Source organism: Tenrec ecaudatus, chromosome 1 (genome assembly GCF_050624435.1).
Source record: "Tenrec ecaudatus isolate mTenEca1 chromosome 1, mTenEca1.hap1, whole genome shotgun sequence".
Lineage (NCBI taxonomy): Eukaryota > Metazoa > Chordata > Mammalia > Afrosoricida > Tenrecidae > Tenrec > Tenrec ecaudatus.
In genome coordinates this window covers 44,190,255-44,212,882 of record NC_134530.1, presented here as the reverse complement: position 1 = coordinate 44,212,882, position 22,628 = coordinate 44,190,255, and the positions used below count along the sequence as shown (strand labels likewise).

General features: G+C 40.3%; 1 protein-coding gene across 13 annotated transcripts in view; it reads left to right on the top strand.

Moving 5' to 3' along the window:
• Positions 1–22,628, top strand: part of EIF4G3 (eukaryotic translation initiation factor 4 gamma 3) — a 382,761-nt gene that overhangs the window by 283,415 nt on the left and 76,718 nt on the right. For 10 of the 13 annotated variants that reach the window (XM_075551768.1, XM_075551777.1, XM_075551757.1 and 7 more), the window contains 5 exons: positions 7,415–7,503; positions 11,772–12,018; positions 16,682–16,815; positions 19,020–19,139; positions 19,467–19,577. In XM_075551768.1, the coding sequence (XP_075407883.1) occupies positions 7,415–7,503; positions 11,772–12,018; positions 16,682–16,815; positions 19,020–19,139; positions 19,467–19,577 (701 nt within the window). The remainder of the gene's footprint in view (positions 1–7,414; positions 7,504–11,771; positions 12,019–16,681; positions 16,816–19,019; positions 19,140–19,466; positions 19,578–22,628) is intronic. The other 3 variants (XM_075551838.1, XM_075551809.1, XM_075551793.1) reach the window with 1 other exon arrangement.

The window sequence follows — 22,628 nt, the reverse complement described above, 5'->3', positions numbered from 1 at the left end:
TTTCAAATCCAAGATAGATAAACCCCTCAGAAACAGCAACTGGAGTAATGATTCCTTGAGGGTACAGGAAGAGAGGGGGTGAAGGGTGGGGAAAAAGGGAGACTGATAACAATGATGACTATATAACCCTACTGGAGGGGAGCGAATAACAGAATGGTAGGTGAAAGATACATTGGGTGGTATAAGATATGGCAAAAATACTCATCATCATAATATATAAATTACCAGTATTAAAGGTGGAGGAGGGAAGAGATAAAAGGAAGCTGATATCAAAGAGTGTCAGGTGAAGCCAGCCCCTAACACATCATTACGGGTCTGGTAGGTGCAATTGTACAGCGATAATAAGTAAAGATCATAGTAAAGTTATTGAGAGCATGAGAGATAGAAGTGAAGTATTGAAATAAATGGAGTCAGACACAATTCATGGTAGCATGCTCACCTCTGCCCCGCATGATGGTCCACTTGGAGGGAGAGAGAGAGATTTAATGCTAGCCCAGGCCTTTTATATTCTCTGGGGACGTGTAAACCCCCTAATTACAGGTGAGGAAATATGTCACTGGAAGGGGCTGTCCTATAGGTAATACCGTAATGAGAGGGGGTGATCTTGGGACATACACGCAATAGGAAGGGGAGGGATTGCGGTTATATATGTGACGAGATGGGCAGATCCTAGGTTTAGGATGGTGGCTTAACTTAGACCTATTCCCTAGATCTGCATAGGAACCATTGTCAGTAGGGTGTAAACCCCACCTACTGGAACCAAATAGATGTCTGCAGGCGTCCATTGTCTCTTAAACAGCAGGGAGTGGGGCCCACTGCAGTCTGGCTACTGGGAGGATGGCTGTGAGCCTCCCCCCATAAAAGAGTTGAAGAAGAAAGAAAATGTTCCGAAAATGATGGTAGCAGCAACTGTACAACTATATTTCATCAAATTCAATTGTAGATTGTTATATCTGTAAGAGGTCCTAATAAAATGATAAAAATAAATTTCAAAAATATGTTCTGCTAACAGAAATGTTTTCAAACACTAATGCAGGAGGGAAGTGCCATTTTTATACATAAAAAGGACACAATGTTTTTTTTAATCATTTTATTGCGGGCTCATACAATTCTTATCACTATCCATACATACATCCATTGTGTCAAGCACATATGTGCATTTGTTGCCATCATCATTCTCAAAACATTTGCCTTCCACCTGAGCCCTTAATATCAGCTATTCGTTTTCCCCTTCCCTCCCCACTCCCCCACTACCTCACGAACCCATCATCATTCATAAATTATTATTATTTTGTCATATGTTACACTGTCGGACTTCTGCCTCTGCCCTTTCCTCTGCTGTCCATCTCCCAGGGAGGAGGCTATACGTAAATTCCTTTAATCAGTTCCCCCTTTCTACCCCACATTCCCTCCACCCTCCAGGCATCGCCACTCTCACCACTGGTCCTGGAGGAGTCATCTGCCCTGGATTTCCTGTTTCCAGTAGCTATCTGTACCTATGTACATCCTCTGGTCTAGCCAGATTTGTAAGGTAGAATTGGGATCATGATAGTGTGGGGGAGGAAGTATTTAAGAACTAGAGGAAAGTTATATGTTTTATTGTTGCTACATTGCACCCTGACTGGCTCATCTCCTCCCCACAGTTTGTTTTGTTTTGATGTAAAGTCAGGAGACAGTCCACAAAAACATCTAAAGAGACAACCAGAGGAGGACTATGTATTCAGTATGAAACTGTAAAGCGATTGCAGAATTAAACCTGCCCAGTTTCCATAATCTGAGTTCCCTACTTTAAGAAAATTGTTTGCCTAATGTGGACCACAAAGGAAAATATCTGTCAGCATGATAGTGTTTACTTGTCCTTTATGGCCCCTGAAGGAAAAGGTAAAGAAAAGGTAAAGGTAAAGGTGTGTGAAGGAGGCTGAACCCTTTTCAAGATTAAATGTCTTGTTGCTTTGAATTTTTTTTTGGAAAGCTGTGGGGATAGCTAGCCCCCTACAGCTAATCACGGGTTCTGTAAGCACAGTTGTACGGTTGAGATATATAAAGATTATAATAAAGTCATAGAGCATGAGAGTAAAATAACGAAGTCAGACACATTTCATAGTAGCATACTCTCTTCCTGGATGGCCACGATCTCAACAGCCAGGTCCTTACACAGCATGGACGAGAGGGCAGCCAAGAGAGCTCAGGAGAGAATGATTTATTGCTAACCAAGGCTTATATCTCTTTAGGGGTGTGGATGCCTCCTAATCACAAGTAAAGAAACAAGTCACCAGAAAGGGTTGTACCATAGGGAATACAGGAATACAAGCAATAGGGGGAGAATATACAAAGGGCATAAGTGTAACAGGAAGGGGATGAGCTAGGCGTTCACACATGATAGGAAGGGGTGGAACTGATTTATGATCATGGTCTAACCTTGGCCACCCTTGAGTAGGCTTGACCTTCCTGGGTTCCCCTTCAGGGAAACAATCTACCAAGATCCTTATCAGAAGGGAGTGGGCCGACCTAGGGTGGGCAGACTATACCCTCTGATTGCTCTAGAAGGCTGATAGTCCTTAGGGAGAATAACCCCTGGCCTACTTTTGATTGACCTCCAAGTGTATAGTCATTTGCCAAGTGTAGCAAGCAGTTAAGTTTGGCATATGGGCGAGACAGCTTGGGAGAAATCTTTCTGTTTCCCACAGAAGCCACGCATTTTCATTAATAGAAGGCATTTTGAATGTAATGAAAAATATTTTTTAGTAAATATGTATTTTTATACAATTAGTGGGATATATGTATCCTGGGGTTGGGGGATGACTGGTGCTGGTGTTGGTGGGCTGTTGTTAGGTGCTGTCCAATACATTCCAGTTCATTATGTACAACAGAACAACACACTATCCACCCCTGTACCATCCTTACCATTGTTTGAGCCCATTGTTGAAGCTGTGTATCAGTTACATTGTTGATGGTCACCCTCTTTTGCTGACCTCCTTTACTAAGCGTCATGTCCTTCTTGATAGCATGTCCAAAGATGACAGTGCGCACTAAAGATGGGATGACAATTTCCACTAAGAGCCTAGGCATAGGAAATGTTCATTAGGCCCTGTATGTCCTACAAGGAACGCTAATAGTGATGTGGGGTAAGTGTTGGCCTCAAAGTCAGCAGTTCAAATCTGCTGCTGGAGAAAGGTAAGGTTGTTAGCTCCTGTAAAGATTTGCAGTTGAATTGACTTCAAAATAGTGGTTTGGGGGTTTGTTTACTATATGTCTTGCAGGTCATAAAAAGGTTAAAGAGTTGAGTAAATTACATTGGGGCCATGTCTGACCTCCTCCAGCTTCTATGGAGAGAAGGAAAATCCACCTGGGCACTAGCCCAACGTCAACTGCCACAAGGCAGAAGTCATACTTGCCTCCCTCCTCTATCTTTTAACTTACTCTTAAACCATCTATTCCTCCCCTAGGGCACGTTACTACTCTGCAGGGTTTGACAATCCACTTTTGTGGTCATCCAGATAAAATCCACCTTTATAGGGGTTTAATAGAGACATTAACAGGTTACTTCAAACCAGGATCAGAAAACATGAAACAAAGTTCATGGTCAGTGGTCCACAGAAGCACCTCTCAGCCAGCAGTCAAGTCTCTTTCTGGTCAGAAGTGTCTCAATCACATGGGTCCCTTGGCCTCACTCTCCATGGACCAGGAAGCCTGCCTGTCTCTTTGCCTTATGGCCCCATGGTCTCAGTGGTACAGCACCTCTGCTCTAACTTGCTGGGGCTTCTATGGTGTCTCTGCTGCTTTTGCCACTTCAGACACTTCACACTGTCCATTGGTGGCTGTTCTTTTTTTTTTTTTAAATCATTTTATTGGGTGCTTGTACAACTCTTATCCCAATCCATATATCCATCCATTGTGTCATACATACATCCATTGTGTGAAGCACATTTGTACATATGTTGCCATCATCATTCTCAAAACATTTGCTTTCTACTTGAGCCCTTGGTATCATCTCATTTTGTTATATCTCTCTGAAGCTAGATCTATACCTCAGTTCTTGACTCCCTGCGAGAAAGAATTCACACCGAAGCCTGGTTCATGATCCAAGTGAGTTTTTTGAGAGTTAAAAGAAGTTTCAGGTTTACACGGCACCCATCGCACTCCTCTAGAAGATGCAGCCTGGCTGGAAACTACTCGGTGTCATGCAGAAAGTGTTGCTCCACTCTGGGCTCTTGCCTTTTCAAGGATTCCACGGGGAGGCATGGTGGACGACCCCTGATCGACTCCATTGGTTGAATTGAATTCACCTGGCCTAGGTGGGCCGATCCAGGTTCTGCTTCCACCCATGCCTACCAGTGGGAAACCTGAACCTCTGAGCATGTGCAGTCCGCCACTCATTTGTATCTGTAGTTTGGCCCTCTGGCATGCGTTACTGGACATTCCCCAACCCTAAGGTAGCCTACCTAACAATTTTTCTCCTCCCTCCCTGCCACCCCTCGTCAGAACCCTTGATAATTTATCAATTATAATTTTTCCATGTCTTACACTGTCTGAAGTCTCCCTTCACCCACTTTTCTGTTGTCCGTCCTCCAGAGAGGAGTTTATAGATCCTTGTATTCAGTTCCCCCTGTCTACCCCACCCTTTCCTTTACCCTCCAGGTATCACCACTCTCTCCACTGGTCCTGAGGGTTTCATCTGTCCTGGATTCCCTGTGTTTCCGGTTCCTATCTGTACCAGTGTACATCCTCTGGTCTAGGCAGATTTGTAAGGCAGAATTGGGATCACGATAATGAGGGTGAGGAAACATTATAGAACTAGAGGAAAGGCGTTCCATCGTTGCTACACTGCACCCTGACTGGCTCGTCTCCTCCCTACGCCTTCTGTAAGGGGATATCCAGTTGCCTACAGATGGGCTTTGGGTCCCCACTCTGCACTCCTCCTCATTCACAACGATGATTTTTTGTTCTTTGATGCATGATACCTGATCCCATCAACACTTTGTGATCATACTGACTGGTAGGCTCTTGTTTATCATCAAGCCTTTAAGACCCCAGACGCTATATCTTTTGATAGCCAGGCACCATCAGCTTTCTTTATTACATTTGCTTTGTCTTCAGTGATCATGGTAGGGAAGGTGAGCATCATAGAATACCAATTTAATAGAAGAAAGTGTTCTTGCATTGAGGGAGTACTTGAGTGGAGGCTCAATGTCCTTCTGCTACCTTAATACTAAACCTATAAATATATGCACATAGATCTATTCCCCCATCCTCATATATAAATATATTTGCATATATACATGCCTTTATTTAGACCTCTATAAATACCCTTTGCCTCCTAGTTTTCCTCTATTTCCTTTGACTTACCTCTTGTCCCACTATCATGCTCAGCCTTCATTTGGGTTTCAGTAATTCCTCTCGCTTACGTTGCCCTTGATCAAGCCATTCCAGGTCTCCCACACCCCAGTTGGCTGTTCTTGATGGTCCCAGGATTCTCGCTGTTCCTGCTTTTGACTTGGCATTCTCCCAGCCAGAGGAAGGAGGAAACTAACCAGCTCTCCAAGCTTGAGTCCTCTACACCCTATTTGCATAGTCCCACCCAACCGCTTGGTAGGAGTTTGAAATGGATAGAAACTTAACTTCATCACAGTAGCAGTCCTTTGGATGCTAACTTCAATTAGAAAAGTGTTGATCAAAAAAGTGTTAAATGTCTTATATTCCTTCTGCCCAAGAATAATGAGTGGGCGTTTCCTTTGTATTGTTTCACCCCACCCCCAAAGATTTGAGACTATCCCAGAGAGATTGGTTGGTTTAGTCTTGATGAATGAGCTTGTATTTTCACAGAGGTATCAGATCAGATGAGATCTTTCAGCTTTGTTTCTTTCTTTTTGGTAATGTCTCGGTGAGTGGTCTTCCTTTGACTCTTCCCTCGATCCATCCTAGAACACCTCACTCCTAGCTAATAACTCACATGCTGCCTTCTGACAAACTCCAAAACCAAACTCACTACCATCGAGTCAATTCCAACTCATAGCAACTCTGTAGGATAGGGTAGAACTGCCCCTTTCAGTTTCTGGGCTGTCAATCTTTACTGGAGAAAAAAGCTACCTCTTTTCCCTGCAGCACCTGATGGCTTCAAACTGCTGACCTTCAGTGACACTCCCCAAGGAGTTACGCACTGCTTCATCAGGACACCTTTTGCCTCTGTAGGATTCTTTAAAAAACACACAAAAAAATTTTATTAGGGCTGGGCTCTCACAGGTCTTATAACAATCCATGCATCCATTGTGTCAAGCACATTTGTACATTGTAGGATTCTTTTAATATTTCTGTTTACTGTCTGATGGTTATCTTTAAAGTATGCGTCGTGTTGAATAACTGACTCTGGATTTGTAAGCAGAATGACTTTCTGAGCTTCTTTTGTATACTTAATATTTAATCTAAAACATCTGATACAATAGAATAATCCAGTAAAAAGTTATCTACTTCCTTGGAAAATTTTTACCCCATCAATATGAAAGGCTAGACCCAATGATAATTTGAGGTGAGACCCAAAATTGTAGAAGTCCTGCCAGGCTAATCAAATTTTAAGTGTTCTTTTGCTGTCTAGAAAGCTTTGAAAAACAGAATCCTGAGCTAAATATTGCTTTATATAATTTAAAACAGAGTTCCTCAAACGATGGCCTGCGGGCCACATGCGACCCGCCGGGTGTTTTTGTCCTGTTTGTTTTTTCACTTCAAAATGAGATATGTGCAGTGTGCATAGAAATCTGTTCATAGTGTTTGTTTGTTTTTCCAGTAATGACCCACGATCCAGGGGCAGGTAGATATTTGCTTTTCCAGCCTCCCTGGATCAGTCCAGCATCTCCTCATCCCCCCTCCCCCTCAGTCCGCAGGGAGCAGTATTGTCTACTTTGGGAAATACTGGTTTAAATTAGATATTGTCTAGTCTTATTTATAAGGAGTCCTGGTGGCATGTTGGGCTGCTATCCACAGTGCTTTGAAACCACCAGCTGCTTCTCTGGAGAAAAGAGACTTTCTACTCCCGTAAAGAGTTACCACCTCAGAAACCCACAGCAGTCCTCTACTCTCCTGTAGCGTCGCTATGAGTCAGCATCCACTGGATGGCAGTGAGTTTGGTTTTTTGAGTCTGACTCAAGTGTGACTTGCTTCGTGTTGCGTCGTAAGCCTAGGTATATTTAAGCATGAGAAACCTAGGCCTCTCGCCGGAAGACTATATGGACTGGTGTGAGTAATTTGAGTCTACAACACTTGCCATCGGCATGTCTGGGCTCCCCATGCAGTTCCTTTATCCTCCAGCCTGCTGCCTATTGGTTAGGAGTGACATCTTTTATTCTACTGAATATCATTTAGACTTACTGTTTCCCAGCCTCAGCTGACAGTGGTAAGTAATGGATTCTACTTTGTATTTCAGCTCAGACAGCTGTAACTGCACCAAAGATGTGGAAGAAACCAAAAGAGCGGACCCGGACCACTGAGGAGGCCTCAGAGGCGGAGCTGGAGGTAGGGGCAGAGCGCAATCTCTAGCTTACCTTCTGAGCATGGCGCCATTTCCTAAGACGTGCGTGGCTTGGTGCAAACCTCTTTCTTGAGATACTGTTTTCCAAGTCAAACGTGATATATAAAGCTGAAAGACTGACTTCAAAATCTAGGAAAATATCAAAGAAAAAATGAAAATATTTTCTTTTTTTAAATATTTTTAATAATACTTTTTTTTTCAAATTCTTGTCTTGCTTTTCAAATATCACATCTCAGGTGGCAAAAATAAGGTTAATATTTTTAGTTGAAATTTAAACTTACCTGATAGGCTAATCTGGTAAACAAAGAAATGAAAACTTTAAGAATAAAATGCACATTAGCAATAGTGGTAGAATGACCAGTTACATTTTAGGTAAAATTTTTTTTTGATCTGTCATCTTCCAACTAAATCCCAATAATAACTTTGCCACGTGATTTGTTTTCTGAACTAAACAACACTTACTTGTGCCATTGGTTATAGAATTCCAAGATCAACAGGTGATGTGAAGAAGAGACAAGGCTTGGCCTAACAATCTCCTATTCTGTGATCTAAACACAGAGTGTTAGATTCTGAACCTCATGTGATGCATAACAGAAGAAAATAAGTAATACCTGAAATGAGATTTTTCAAGTTAAAATGTTTTCCACCCTCTTCTCCCTGTCCTGTCACTGGTCTGAACATCAAGTTCTGTTGATGTCACAGTTAGCCCCTTAGCAACCACTTAGATGCTGCATGGATGTGATTCCATCATACATATCGGGGTGTGAGCTGACAGTAAGTTATCGGGGTGTAAATGGCTACTGCACTCTTCTGACTCGACCAAGAAAATATCGCTCCGACAGAAAGTTAACATTTAAAGCCTTCCTGAGGCGGGAGAATTCCATACATTCCTAGTATGACTGTAAGAATTTCATAGACTGATTTGCTAATTCAGCTACTGTTTATTTTCTTCTGTTCTGCATCACTTGCTCCTCTGCCCTGTGACCAGATTTCTAAGCATTATTGATCTTAAACAGAAGTGTAGGCCACAACTCCTATCGCTTCAAACATTCGTCCTCTTCTTTCACTGGGGCCGGTAAGCGTCTTCTTACAGCGGCAGGTCATTTTTAGGAGCGTATCTGATTGTTTCTGACCATTTCTCCGGCAGCAGCCCCAGAGCAGTGGGATGATGCAAAAACACGTCGGTGATTGCAGTTTCCAAAAAACCCTTCACTGATGGAAACAGGAATTGGAATTTTTTAGGTTTCTATTCAACCATCACGGATGTTAAATACCATTCTTAAGGTTACAGTTTGTACAAAAACAAATGGTGGACCAAATTGGGCCCATTGGCTATAGTTTATAGAAACCTACTTTAGATGGTTAATCAGGGGTGGGTCCTCAAACTCCGGCCACATGCAGCCCGCCGAGGACATTTATCCAGCCCGCTGGGTGTTTTTGCCCCCTTTTGTTTAGTACTTCAAAATAAGATATGTGCAGTGTGCATAGGAATTTGTTCATAGTTTGTTTGTTTTTTAACCATAGTCCGGCCCTCCAACAGGTCTGAAGGACAGTGAACCTGGCCCCATGTTTACAAAGTTTGGGGATCCCTGTTTAATCCTCAAACATTTTGAATCAAAACTTTTTTCTTAACGTTTTAATTTAAAAGTAAAATCAAAAGGTATTTCATGATTTACAGACTTCCTTCAGAAATCATAGTTGCTGGCCTTTCTTAAAATCAAAAGTTGTTCTTTTTCAGTAGCTTAGTGCTTGTTACATGCCGTTGTCTTCATTTCCATCTATCAGTTTTCTTCTCCTTCAAAATAATGTGTTTCAAGCATCAGCTTATTTTGGGTTATGTATTAGGTTTTTAGTCGTTGAAAATATTCATCTTATAAAGTTCTTTATATTATAGCCTAAACAGTAGAGGATTCATCTTAAAATTGCTGATCAAGGTCTCTTGATGTGGTTGGACATTTTAGAATGACTGTATTTCTCATTCACTACGTACATAGGGATCAATCTACTTTTCTAGCCTACAAAAACAATACATTAAACAGTTTGTCAAGTAAATTATGCTTATATAGGTTCCTTTGATAGTCCAACCAATGATATGCTTTCTTCCTCCCATCTAGTTTGCTAAATAGACAGTTTAGGAAATACTAGACACAAACTTCGGGACAGTCGTCATCCTGCTACAAGGAAACTTTTCCTTTTTAGTAATGAATTGAGTTGTTTTTGTGGATTTGCTCTTAACGGTGTGCCTCAGAAATCTTAATAATTCTGGGTTCTCTGGATTATGGTTTGTCCTTAGTGGAAAAGTTTCTGTAGGTGTCTTTTTCTAGTTGGAAATTTAATTGTCAGGCAATGCAGTTTCTATTAATATGAAATGGATTATTTGTTGTTGATTTTAGAGAATAAAATAATTTTCTTTCCTGAATAAGAATACTATGTAATTGTGTAATGTAACTAACCTGGTCTTTATTAAGTTTATTTTTAAGTACTATTTATAGACTTACACCTCAAATTAATAGACATCTGTATGACATTGTGCTGTTGTTGCTGATGATGGTAGCCTCCAGTGGGCTCTGACTTGGATTGGCTTCATGCGTAGTGGAAAGCTCTCTCGCTGCCTGGTCCTGGGCTGTCCTCACAGCCATTCACATGTCTGAGCCCATTGCTGCAGCTGCTATGCCAATCCACTGTGTCAAGGATTTCCCTCTTTCACTGCCTCTGCATTGTTAAGCATGATGCCCTTTTCTGGGGACTGGTCTTTCTTCATAACATGTCCAAAGTACATGCATGAAGTGACCTTATAAAGACTATTAAATAATTGTGTATGGAATATGAAAAAATTGAGGCTGCTGAATCATGATTCATACTCAGTAGATCTGTTTTTTCCCCTTAACCTACCCCCTACCATGTTTCATTAAAGATAATAATGATTCCAATATTATATATATGGATCTCCCTATAGAAGGGAGGAGAACACTCTGTGTATTTATAGAAACTTTTTATTGTCCTTTTGGAAATTGAATCTAAAACCATCTGTTACTGTTGATAACATTTTTAAAATCTAAGTAGTATCTCCCCTGCTCCATTCCCCTCAAAATCTCAGATGTATAAAAGAACAAAATTTTATTATAACTTCTCTTTTCCAACAGAGCAGAATTCATCAGTTATGTATTTACTTACTCCTTGTTTTTAAAATAATGTTATACACCAGTTGGGTGGAACCACTTTCTGATGCTCTTTATATTCTTTCATACAATCTCTGCTGACTCAACCCTCATTTCCCCCCTTCTTTTTGTAGTATGAACTTATCCTTCGGAAAGTCACTTGCTTAGTGCTCCTGCCAAAGAATTGCTTTTATAGTTTTTCCTTTAATCGAAAAGAAAAAGACTTTAATTTCCTGGAGACCTTTGCTTCCAAGCATTTTGATGGTTCATGTGACCCCTGAACAACCTATATTTATTTGATATGTGAAACTGAGATAGTCAATAATAATCTAGTGAATAACTTCAATTCTACCTTACCTTTTAAAGTCAGGTATATTGCATCACGGAGCCTTGGGAGTGCCTTATTAGTTAAGCACAACTGCTGACTAAATGGTAGACGGCTCAGACTTACCAGCCACTCCACAGGCATGGTTGTGCTCTGGCCCATAGGGTCTTCTGAGTCAGAATCAACTGTCCTGCAACAGATTTGGTTTGGTATATGATGTCCCAGAACCCTAAAGGAATATGTTCCACGCATTTTCAGTGGATGAGTTAAATAAGATTTAAAGATCCAGATAATTTTAAGATCCAATAAATATAAATAGACTTTCCTAACAAGGGGCCTACTTATGAAATGAAAGATAACCAGCTCCATTTCAGTCCGAAGATAGCACCAAAATATGCCCTCTTGTGTTCTTGTTTATATTTGCTGAGCTTCCCTGGTGAGGATAGGAGTGCTTGTTTTAGATTTCTAACTCAGACTTTTTCATCCCCATCAAGTTCAAGGATTAACAGTTCTTTCCATTCGAACCTTTGGTACATTTGGATTTCATTAGTCATGTTAAAGCATTTCAGTAGCCACTTGAATTGCCTGCCCCATCCCAGGAGAGGAAATGAGAAAAGTATTTAAAATAAACATACTATTCTAGCACTGTGTGCTGAAAACAGATGCCCTGGTCTTGAATAACATGGTTTCCTATGCTTGTGAGGAGTGGGCGTAGGTCTTCTTGTCTATTTACACACACTATAACCTCTTTGTTCACTTATGCTTTTAGCCTAAAGCCGAAGAGGAGCTTTCAGGTGACAAAGCAATTGAAGCTGAACAGGATAAAATGAAACAAGGGTTTCATCCTGAAAGAGACCCCTCTGACTTAAAAAAAATGAAAGCTGTGGAAGAAAATGGAGAAGAAGCTGAGCCTGTGCGTAATGGCGCTGAGAGTATTTCCGAGGGCGAAGGTATCGACACTAATTCAGGCTCCACCGATAGTTCTGGTGATGGCAATACATTCCCTTTTAAACCAGGTAAGTTTGTTCCTGTGTACCTCTTTCCTTTTCATTTTCACCCTACTCCTCAGCCAGACGTACTGGATGGAAGGAACGGGCCCCTCACCTATGATATGTACAGACTAGCTCAGCAGGCATGGGTTAAAATGACCAGCAGATTCCCTGAGCGACATGTTGGTGGGAGTGTAATCTGATGCCGGTACGGAACTTTACCAGCTTTGGAAGAGCGCCTAGCATAGGGGAAACAGTCAGTACCAAGCTGGTGGAATTTGATAACAGAAATTTAATTTTATTTATCTTTACGTAAAGGATATTACAGTATGACCATGCCTCCGGAGATAGTGGTACCTATCGTTTCACAAACCTTAGATTGAATTTGGGGACAGAAATGACTGTTTAGAGCTGAACTCTGATGTAATCTGTCAGAATCAGAGTGACAGAGTATTGAGCACCTGGAATATGGGAGGTACCCTGTGAAATGTATGACAAGCCTGGGAGGATCTTTAGTTTTAAAATCCCATCAGATGTGGCATCTATCCCAAGCACATGCAAAGTTTGACTGGCTTTCACGTTTATGGAAAACTCTGGTGTGGACGCTTGGGGAAGACAAGTTCCTTTGATAGAAAGCTTGATGTAGCTGAACTTTTTTTCAAATTCTGCCAGGTCTAAAGTGACTTTTACATAAACTAAAATTTTAATGTAAAGTACCAGCCTCAAACATAATCTAGACTGGAGGGAGCCAACAAATGCAGGGAAAGGGAGCAATAGGAGATGTAAAATTGATGACGGGGAGGGTGTGGAACGTCCGGTGGGTTCGATCACGTGTGCTGTAGCCTAGAGAAAGTACTGAGAGTTGAATGCAGCTTTAACTTGATATGGGACAGGTGGAAAGTAAAAAGAAATAGCGGGAAGAACTAGGAGGCAAAAGACGTTTATAAAGGTGTAAATGTAGGCATGCATATATTTAAATATATTAATATATAGCGATAGAGATACAGGGATATTTACATGTTAAGTATTAAGGTAGCAGATGGGCATTGAGTCTCTACTCAAGCCCTCCATCAGCACAAGAACACTTTTTTCTAATAACATGGCATTTTGTGATGATCTCCTTCCCAACACAATTACAGAAGACAAAGTGGGTACATAAGCAAATGTGGTGAAGAAAGCTGATGGTGCCTGGCTCTTAAAAGATCTAGCGTCTGGGGTCTTAAAAGCTTGAAGTTAAACAAGTGGCTATCTAGCAGGAAAGCAAAAAAGTCCACATGCAAGAAGCACACCAGTCTGTGTGATCACGAAGTGTCCATGGGGTCAGGTATCAGGCAACCCAAAACAAACAAATTGACCAATGCCAATGATGGGGGTCGAGTAGAGACCCAAAGCCCATCTGTAGACAAATATATATTCCCTCACAGAAGGGTCACACGGAAAGAATGAGACAGCCAGCACCGATGGAACACACAGTATTCCTCTAGTTCTTTAGTGCTTGCTCCCCCCCCCGCCCTCCCACTATCATGACCCCAGTTCTACCTTCCAAATCTAGCTAGACAAGATCATATATCTAGATAAGCACTCTCAATGACCCACAGAATCCAGGACAGGCAAACCCCTCAGGAACAGGGAACTGACTATAATGATCTAATGATTGATGTACAAACACCACCCCCACTCCCAAGGGGGAAGAATAGAAACATGGATGAGGGGAGACAGCAAATGGTGTAAGGTTTGAAAATAATAATTTATAATTACTGGGTCCACGAAGATGGAAGGTTCAGGGAACAAGGTTAATAAGAGGAGCTGGGAGGTTCAAAAAAGGATCTGATACCAAGAGCTCAAGTAGAAAGAAAATGTTTTGAAAATGATGGATGAAAACATATGCACAAATGTGGGTCACACAATGGATGTATGGATTGTGATAAGAGCTGTCAGAGCCCCCAATAAAATGATTTATTAATGAAAACATAATCTAGACCAATTTTTTAGTCTGCCTATTTAATCACTTCACAGGTTGTGAAATTAATATAGTGGGTCACAGACAATATATATATATATATATTTTTTTTAATACTATGAAATATATGCTCTAAAGCTAAATATTCTTTGGCAAATTCCTGTTTTAGTTTGTGTGTGTGTGTGCTTGGCTCTGGCCATAAAGTCAATGTATTTTTTACTGTGATCAAAAATGTTTAAAAGCCACTGGCCTATACTTAACTTGACCACCTTCATGTACTCTTTCTTCCACTGCCAGTTAACAATTGTTAGTGGGCTTTGTAAAATGGTCATGTTATGCTATTTTAAAACAGTATTTTCTTACCTCAGGACTTCATGCACTCAATTCCCTTTTAAATCTGGGCTTTTATTAGATCACCAAACAGTTGTTGTTGTTGTTGTTAGGTGCAATCAAGTCGGGTTTTAAAATTTTTTTAACAATCCATTGTTTATTGCAGAGATTTTAAATTGGACTACCCTTACAATATGAAGAATATCCCTAATGCTCATAGCATAATATTGTAAATTAATGGCCTGAGTTAAATTGAAGATTTATAAATAATTTTCATATCTAATTTTTAAAATCATTTTATTGGGGACTCACAGCCCTGATCACTATCCGTACAGATCGAGTCAGTGTTTATAGCAACCCTTTGAATATTAAAATGGAAGTACTGCCCAGCCCTGTGCTGGTCCTCACAGAGACTCTGGGCTTGAGCCCATGGTGGCAGCCAGGTTTCAACGCTGTAGCCGCCACCAGCCTTTTGCACAGAGAGCTCTCAGTACAAGGACTATAGGCAGTGTTTTTCATTTTCCCTTGGTCAAGGAAAAGTTACTCTGCTATCTAGATGCCAGCTCTGCCCTTAGCCTCCACAATACCCTTCCCCGTAAGGGAGAGGGCGAAGGCTAGATCCAAAGAAGATGATGTCTACTTTTTAACAGACAGAGTAGGCAGCAAGAATTTGTTTGAAATAAGCTGCTAAATACTCAACGACTGTCAGAGGTGATTTAAAGAAGAATGCGGTCTGTTATGTTGAAGTCATCTGGAACCTGGTTCTGATGGAAGTTTTGTTAATTACTTTCCAGGATAATTCTCAGGGAATTTTCAGCTTTCTCTCATGGGAATGAAACTACTGTTAGTGAGAGATGTTTCAGTATTAATGTCAGCAACTCTGTTGGCCCTCTGCTGATGTGGGATAGTACAGATAGGACCATTTTATTTCCTTCTGCAGTTTCAACTGCGGGTGGGGAAGAGAATTCTCTATCTAGCTGCCTAGGCTTTTCAGATTATTAAATAAGTTGTTCGCTTTTGTCACTTGTGTTTTTTTCTCTAGTATTACATTCCCAAATGAACAGCAAAAGAATCCTTTTTCAGGAAACAGCATATTATCAGATTTCTCATTTGTGGGGTATTAGGAAAGCTAATTTTTTTTAGAACTTATTTTTTATTTAATGAAGATTATTGGCCCTTTTAGTGTGTATATAAAGTGGCTTCTATAGCAAATTGTTCCATATAGTCTCATATCAAGAAGGGATGAAAGAGCAGATGAAAGCTTAAAATACATACATGTGGCATTATCTGGCAGTACTCACTGTTTGTGTTTCTAACTTTTTAAAACAACACATAACTGAACTTACTGCCATCAAGTTAATTCTAACTCATGGCAACCCAACATCGCAGAGTAGAATGGCTCCTTAGCATTTCTGAGGCTATCTTTTTTTTTTTAATCATTTTATTGGGGACTCATACAGTTCTTACACAATCCATACAGTCATTCATTGTGTCAAGCACATTTGTACATTTGTTGCCATCATCATTTTCAAAACATTTTCTTTCTACTTGAGCACTTGGCATCAGTTCCTCATTTTTTACCCCTAATGAACCCTTGATAATTTATAAATTACTATTTTTTCATGTCTTATGCTGACCAATGTTTCCCTTCACCCACTTTCATGATTGGCTCCCTCTTTCTCCCCATCCCTTCCCTTTCCCTCCTGGTATTGCTACTCTCATTCATCTTGAGAGCTTTTATCTGCCCTGGATTCCCTGCGTTTCCAGCTCTTCTCTGTACCTGTGTGCATGCTCTGGTCTAGCCGGATTTGTAAGGTAGAATTGGGGTCATGACAGTTGGAAGGGCCGGGGAGGAAGCATTAAAGAACTAGAGGAAGGTTGTATGTGTTTCATCAGTGCTGTACTACACCCTGACTGGCTTGTCTCTTCCTTGTGACCCTTCTGTAAGTTGATGTCCAATTATCTACAGATGGACTTTGGGTCTCCATTCCACACTCCCCCTCATTCACATTGATAAGATTTTTTTGTTCTGGGTCTTTGATGCCTGCTTCCTGATCCCATCGACACCTCATGATCACACAGGCTGATGTGCTTCTTCCATGTGGACTTTGTTGCTTCTCAGCTAGATGGCCACTTGTTTATCTTCAGAGGCTATACATCTTTGTAGGAGCAGAAAACTGGAGTGGCTTAGTGGCTTGGAATGCCAACGTTGGGGTAGCAGCTTAGTGCTTACTCATTATGTCACTAGGGTGCATTACTTAAGACTAAAATAAATAGTGAAGTTTGGTTATGACTAAAGTAAATATTGGCGTCCAGTTTTACCTTCAATTGAATGTACTTTAAATGGATCATATATAATGGTCTTAACAGATGGCTGACTACCCATGTCCCCATTCCTAGAATCCTGGAAACCTGCTGATACTGAAGGCAAGAAACAGTATGACAGGGAGTTTCTACTGGACTTCCAGTTCATGCCAGCATGTATACAGAAACCAGAGGGCCTGCCTCCCATCAGTGATGTGGTTCTTGACAAGGTACGATGTATTCTCAGAGAAAACTAGGGCTGGGCTTTTAATAGGGACTCATTTTAACTGTTAGTTCGAACAATATATTAAGTATAAGTGACTTTTTTGGTATCTTTAATCCCTATAATATTTGAATAAAATAATGTTTAAGAATTAGTATTTCCCAACAAAAACAATATTGGCTTTTCAGTTTCCCCTAAAGTATAGTAATCTTAGGGTTTGGTCCTTATTTCACTAGTGAATTTTTAAATTCCTTGATCTCTCTACCTGGCGATGTAGTGAAAAGTATGTGGCCATAGATAGAAACATCCAGATAAAATGATACTGTCTCCCCCACTGTTGGCCTTTTCAGTTTGTATGTAGTGACAGTCAGGACAGGTCAGCAACTTAGAAAGGTAATTGACAAGGTAAACTGAAATGGGAGCCAACCTACTTCTATCAGTGTAGGTCTCAAAATAATCCTAATGAATCCTTCCAGTGATGGAAGTTTCCATTCCTTTGCAAGTAGACATCCTTTCTCTATGCATGATCTTAATGGTACTTACAAAAGATTAGTTGCTCTCTAGTTAATGAACAGAGTTAATTTAGATGCATATCTGTCCAAGTTATTTTATGTAGTCAAAGTTGAATCAGTGCTGGTTATTAAATCTGAAGTATTTTTTTTGTTTTAAAGAGGAAATATTTCTGGGTAGACCAGAGGATGTACACTGGTACAGATAGGAACTGGAAACACAGGGAATCCAGGACAGACAATCCCTTCAGGACCAGTGCTGAGAGCAGTGATATCAGGAGGGTGGAAGGTAGATGGGGTCAAGAGAGGGAACTGATTACAAGGATGTACATATACCTTCATCCCTGGGGGGTGGACAACAGAAAAGTGGGTGAAGGGAGACATTGGACAGTGTAAGATATGACAAAATAATAATGATGTATAAATTATTATGGGTTCATCAGGGAAGGGGGAGCAGGGAGGGAGGGGAAAATGCGTAGCTGATGCCAGGGGCTTACGTGGAGAGCAAATGTTTTGAGAATGATGAGGGTAACATGTACAGATGTGCTTTGTACAATTGATGCATGTATGGATTGCGATAAGAGTTGTATGAGCCCCCAATAAAATGATTTTTAAAATTATCAAGGGTTCATGAGCAAGGGGGGAAAGGGAGAATGGGGGGAAATGAGGAGCGGATATCAAGGGCTCAAGTAGAAAGCAAATGTTTTGAGAATGATGACAACAAATGTACAAATGTGCTTGACACAATGGATGTATATATGGATTGTGATAAGAGTTGTTTGAGCCCCCCCCCAATAAAATGATTTTAAAAAGAAAATAGAAGGGAAAAAAGAGGAAATATTTCTCCTTGATTAATATATGGAGTTTATCTTATAGAATAGGGCCAGCGTCTTCGGGAGATTTCCAGTAGCTTCTTTGTTATTTTATATACTTCTAGCCAAAGGTCTTCTTATTTCTCTTGAGAACTAAGACTTCTCTCTTAGGTACTTATGTGAGGACAGTTGAATGATGGGTGATGTTAATTTGAGGCTACTTCAGAGAGCAAGTATTATATCCTCTGAATTAGATTATTCTCTTAGAAAATATTCCTTCCTGTCTTGGAACCTTATCTGTTTCTGACTGGTCAGTCATAGTTTATTTGTCATTGAACTCCTAAGCTTTGCTAGCACATTAATCACACATTATGTGCCTATGTACAGGGCAGACAAAGTGAGATTTAATAATCATATCACATGAAAGACATCTCATTTTGATATTCATTGCGTACTCAAAATTCATGCTTCACTATCAGTCAGCAGCACAGAAACCAGAATGAGCAATGGCAGGGTTCTTACATGCAGATAGATGTCCTAGTGATTACCTTGAAAAATGAAGGCCAGAATTAGGCATTGGTTCAGGGTATTGTAGAAGAGTTTGTCCTGAGCAATCTGATTGGTCCTATGTGTCTAGTAAGCCATTCTAGTTGTGTCTAGGTTTTCTTTGGAAGTGTAGGCCTCATCAGCCCCAGAGCACCAGAAAACAGTTGTCATCCCATGGTTCTCAGGCGAGCCCGAGAGAAGCTTTGACTTCCACTGGTTAGAAGCAAAAAAAGACAGTGCTCACCTTTCCAATAGACCTAAGATTTCAGGCAAGGTTTTACACTCTTTGTGACAGTGAATACGTGGGAATTTGTATGAAGCGTTTCCTTTGTTTCTTGACACAGATCAACCAACCCAAATTGCCAATGAGAACGCTAGACCCTCGCTTTTTGCCTCGAGGACCAGACTTTACTCCAGCCTTTGCAGATTTTGGACGACAGACACCTGGTGGAAGAGGTGTAGCTGTAAGTGCACTTCCCTACAACCATCTAGTTTGACACTGGCAGAGACTCCATAGCGTCTTGTCTAATAGCCCACACAGCTTTTACTCGTTGACTCTTCTAACCAAGAAGAAGTAAAAGAGAAGACTATCCCTGTCATACTAATAGTAAAACAAATAAAGAATACATTTGAATCATTTTTTTTCTCCATTGCTTTTCTTATTGAAATGACCTGCAAATGGGTTAAAAATAGAGCCAACCTTGATAGGATTCCTATTTTGTTTTGAGGTATCCTTATATATTGGAGATTTCACTCAGCTAATGGACATCTCTCTGTCTTTGTTTCTACAGATTTGCAAAGTGCAGAACAGGCATGGATTGCCAATCCTGGAACAGGGCAAAGCCCCAGCATGTACTCCTCTGGCGATGTCGCACCCACCCCTGAAGGGCCTGCCTCTAGGGGTGCGCTGAATCTTTTTTTTCCCCCCCCAACAGTAGTCTGTGGTGTTACACTATCTTCTATTTTGCTCTTCTCATTTTCTCTAGGTTATGGAGTAAAAAGACAAACAAATGTTAGATGCAAAAAGAGTGCCTTACTGGTCGACTGCAGATGGCCATTCCACCCCCAGTGGCAGGCTCTTCAGTGGTGGAAGTGGCATCACCATTGGGATTACGCTGGGCCACTGCACTGTGCAGGATCTGGCAGATTCTGCCTACCTCGTGCTGTGTAGTCTTGCAGAAAGCATGAGGGAAAGTTGCCAAAGATGTGAATACAACGCCCCCACCCCCCACCCCAGCGCAGTCAGAATGACGAGTTAAAAGCACTTAATGAAATTTTGGAGGACCTTGGGTTTTGATGTACATTTGCAGACCACCTTGTTAAGATGACTTTATTTTATGCTTTAAAAATTATTTTTTTCTATAAGGTGACACGTTTTATTTCCCATCAACTTTTTATTTCTGGACTGGCAACTTTGAAACCTGCTTTAATATAAGACTAGTCTCTAAAAATGCATGTCACTTGGTAGTGATTTGAATTATTGGGATATTTGCCTGCAAACGAACAGTAATTGAAAACACTTGGGTGCCTACCATTTGTTATGGCTTTGTAAAATCTGCATAGACCCTTCTTAAATTGAAGCAGATTATGTGAGCATCACTCTCTTAGAGACTTCTGTGTGTGACACTCTTCTCATACAGATTGGGGACTTAGCCCCTATTTTCTCTAGTGCAAAAGTACATTTTTTTCTAAAGCTTACATTCCCTTATCATAAAAGTCTTAGAAAGCAGCTTTCTGAAAACCTTTATATCTTTTTTAATGTTTATTTTTAGCATGATTTTCTTTTTGATTATTTGTAATTATGCTTACACTGCTGTTTAGTTGGTTTATTTTTTGTTTTGCTTTGGCGTGTTTTTAAATCTTTTTTTTTCTTTGTTCAAATATTTAAAATAATGTTGATAGCATTTTGATGACAGAATCTGTGGCTGTATAGCTCAATTTTGTTCCTGGGTCACAGATTTGAAAATTGTTGCACCTTTTTGCACTTCGTTGAATATATGCTGATACTTTTCATTCCCAGCTTGCTCATCATTGCCTAATAATTAGTTATAATGGAAATATTGTGAGTTGAAATAAGATACATATTTTTAAAGTATACATTTTAAATGGAAATTTGATTTTTTTTTCTTTTTTTAAAATTTAAATCATTTTATTGGGGGCTTGTACAATCCCCATATACATCCCCATATACATCCATTGTGTCAAGCACATTTGTACATTGGAAATTTGATTTTTAAAGTAACTATCAGAATTTACAGTTTGCCCATGAGGCTTGCATGTGTGAGCAGAGACTAGAAATGAGACAACATCTACCATTTGTAGTAACTTCAAAATAGTCAGCTCTAGTAATTTAATTCACTTGCTTCTGTCATGTGTTAAAAGATAATTTTCAAGTGAAATTGTGGAGTAAAATTGGTGGGTTAAGCTTTATAGGTTTTCTGACTTTCCATAACTAACAAACATTCCCACTTAATTTACCCATAGAACATACATGGATAACTGACATATAAAAGGACAATAAATAACCTCAGTTTGAAAATGGCAGCCCTACTTTTCAGAGTTTCTGGTTCCATATTGCTAATCATTTTTGTCAGTTCAGATCAGCTTATTAATAGTTGCCACCCAATGACATTAAAATCTCCTAGATATGCTGACAGGGTGATTTAAGTAGCTCCCAGCATAAACTTTCTTGTAACAGGCTTCCTACAAAATGTTTCTTTCTGTCTGGCCAATAGTTCTGAGTGTCCCTGCAGTTACTGACAGTTTTCCAGCGTGGAAGGTACTGATGGTAAAGTAGCATGCCCACTGAAAACTTGCAGGCAGTGTCATCTCTGTAGTTCTTAAAAGAATCCAATTACTTGAGCAATTGTGTTAATAGTAGTGTTTTTTCAGCTCTCATAGAAACTGTTGTAAAAGAAACATCTTAGGAGAAGGGTTATGGAAGTAGACTAGTAATTTGTCATTCGTATTCCTCCCACTGTTACATGTATGGACAAATGCAAAGGAATAAACAAGGTTTTCTCAGCTCCCATCATTCTCTCTTCCCTCTTCAAAGAAACACTGCTTGTCTTCTCTCTTTTTATCTGTAACGTTTAACGTTGGCCCCATTTCCTCTGATTATCCAGGTAATCAGAAGAGCTTGGTGATATATTTCAGTCGCTGAGATCCAAATAAACACACTGCCATTGAGTTGATTGTAATTTATAGCGTTTCCAAGCTGATAGTCCTTTCTTTCTCCTATAGAGTAGCTGGTGGATTTGAACTGCCAACCTTGGAGTTACCAATCCAATGCTTATCCAACATTTCTACTAGTACTTCTTCTGGATGAGACAGGATAAAGTATATTTAGATATTTAGAATCTAAAATGGATGGGTGTGCATAATTCCTTAATACTTTGAAGGAAAATGAATGGGAGTGGTGAAAAAAAAAACCTTCCCACTTATCTCAAACAACAAATGACTTCCTAGTTAATCAACTGCACATGTGATACTTCATTTCAACTCTGATATTTGTGCACTTATGTTGACTACAGTATACTCTTTCACTGAACATAGAGTCTATTCTGAGTTCTGACTCATAGCAACCATATAGGACAAAATAGGAACTGCCCCTTTGGGTGTCTGGGACGTTAAATCTTTATGGAAGCAGAGAGCTTCATCTTTCTTCCTCAGTGACGGGTGGGTTCAACTACACCATCAGGCTTCAGTATATTTTAAACTCACTGCAATCAAGTCAATTCTGACTCGTAGTGACCCTATAGGACAAGATAGAACTTCCCTGTGGGTTTCTGAGACTCTTTACAGGAATCAAAAGCCTTGTGTTTATTGTACAGGGCAGCTGGTGGTTTCAAACTGCTGACCTTGTGGTCTGCAGCCCAACTCGTAACCACTATGCCACGAGGGCTCCAATGTACTCTAAAGTCTTCCTAAATTGACTAGCCACCTCTTACCAT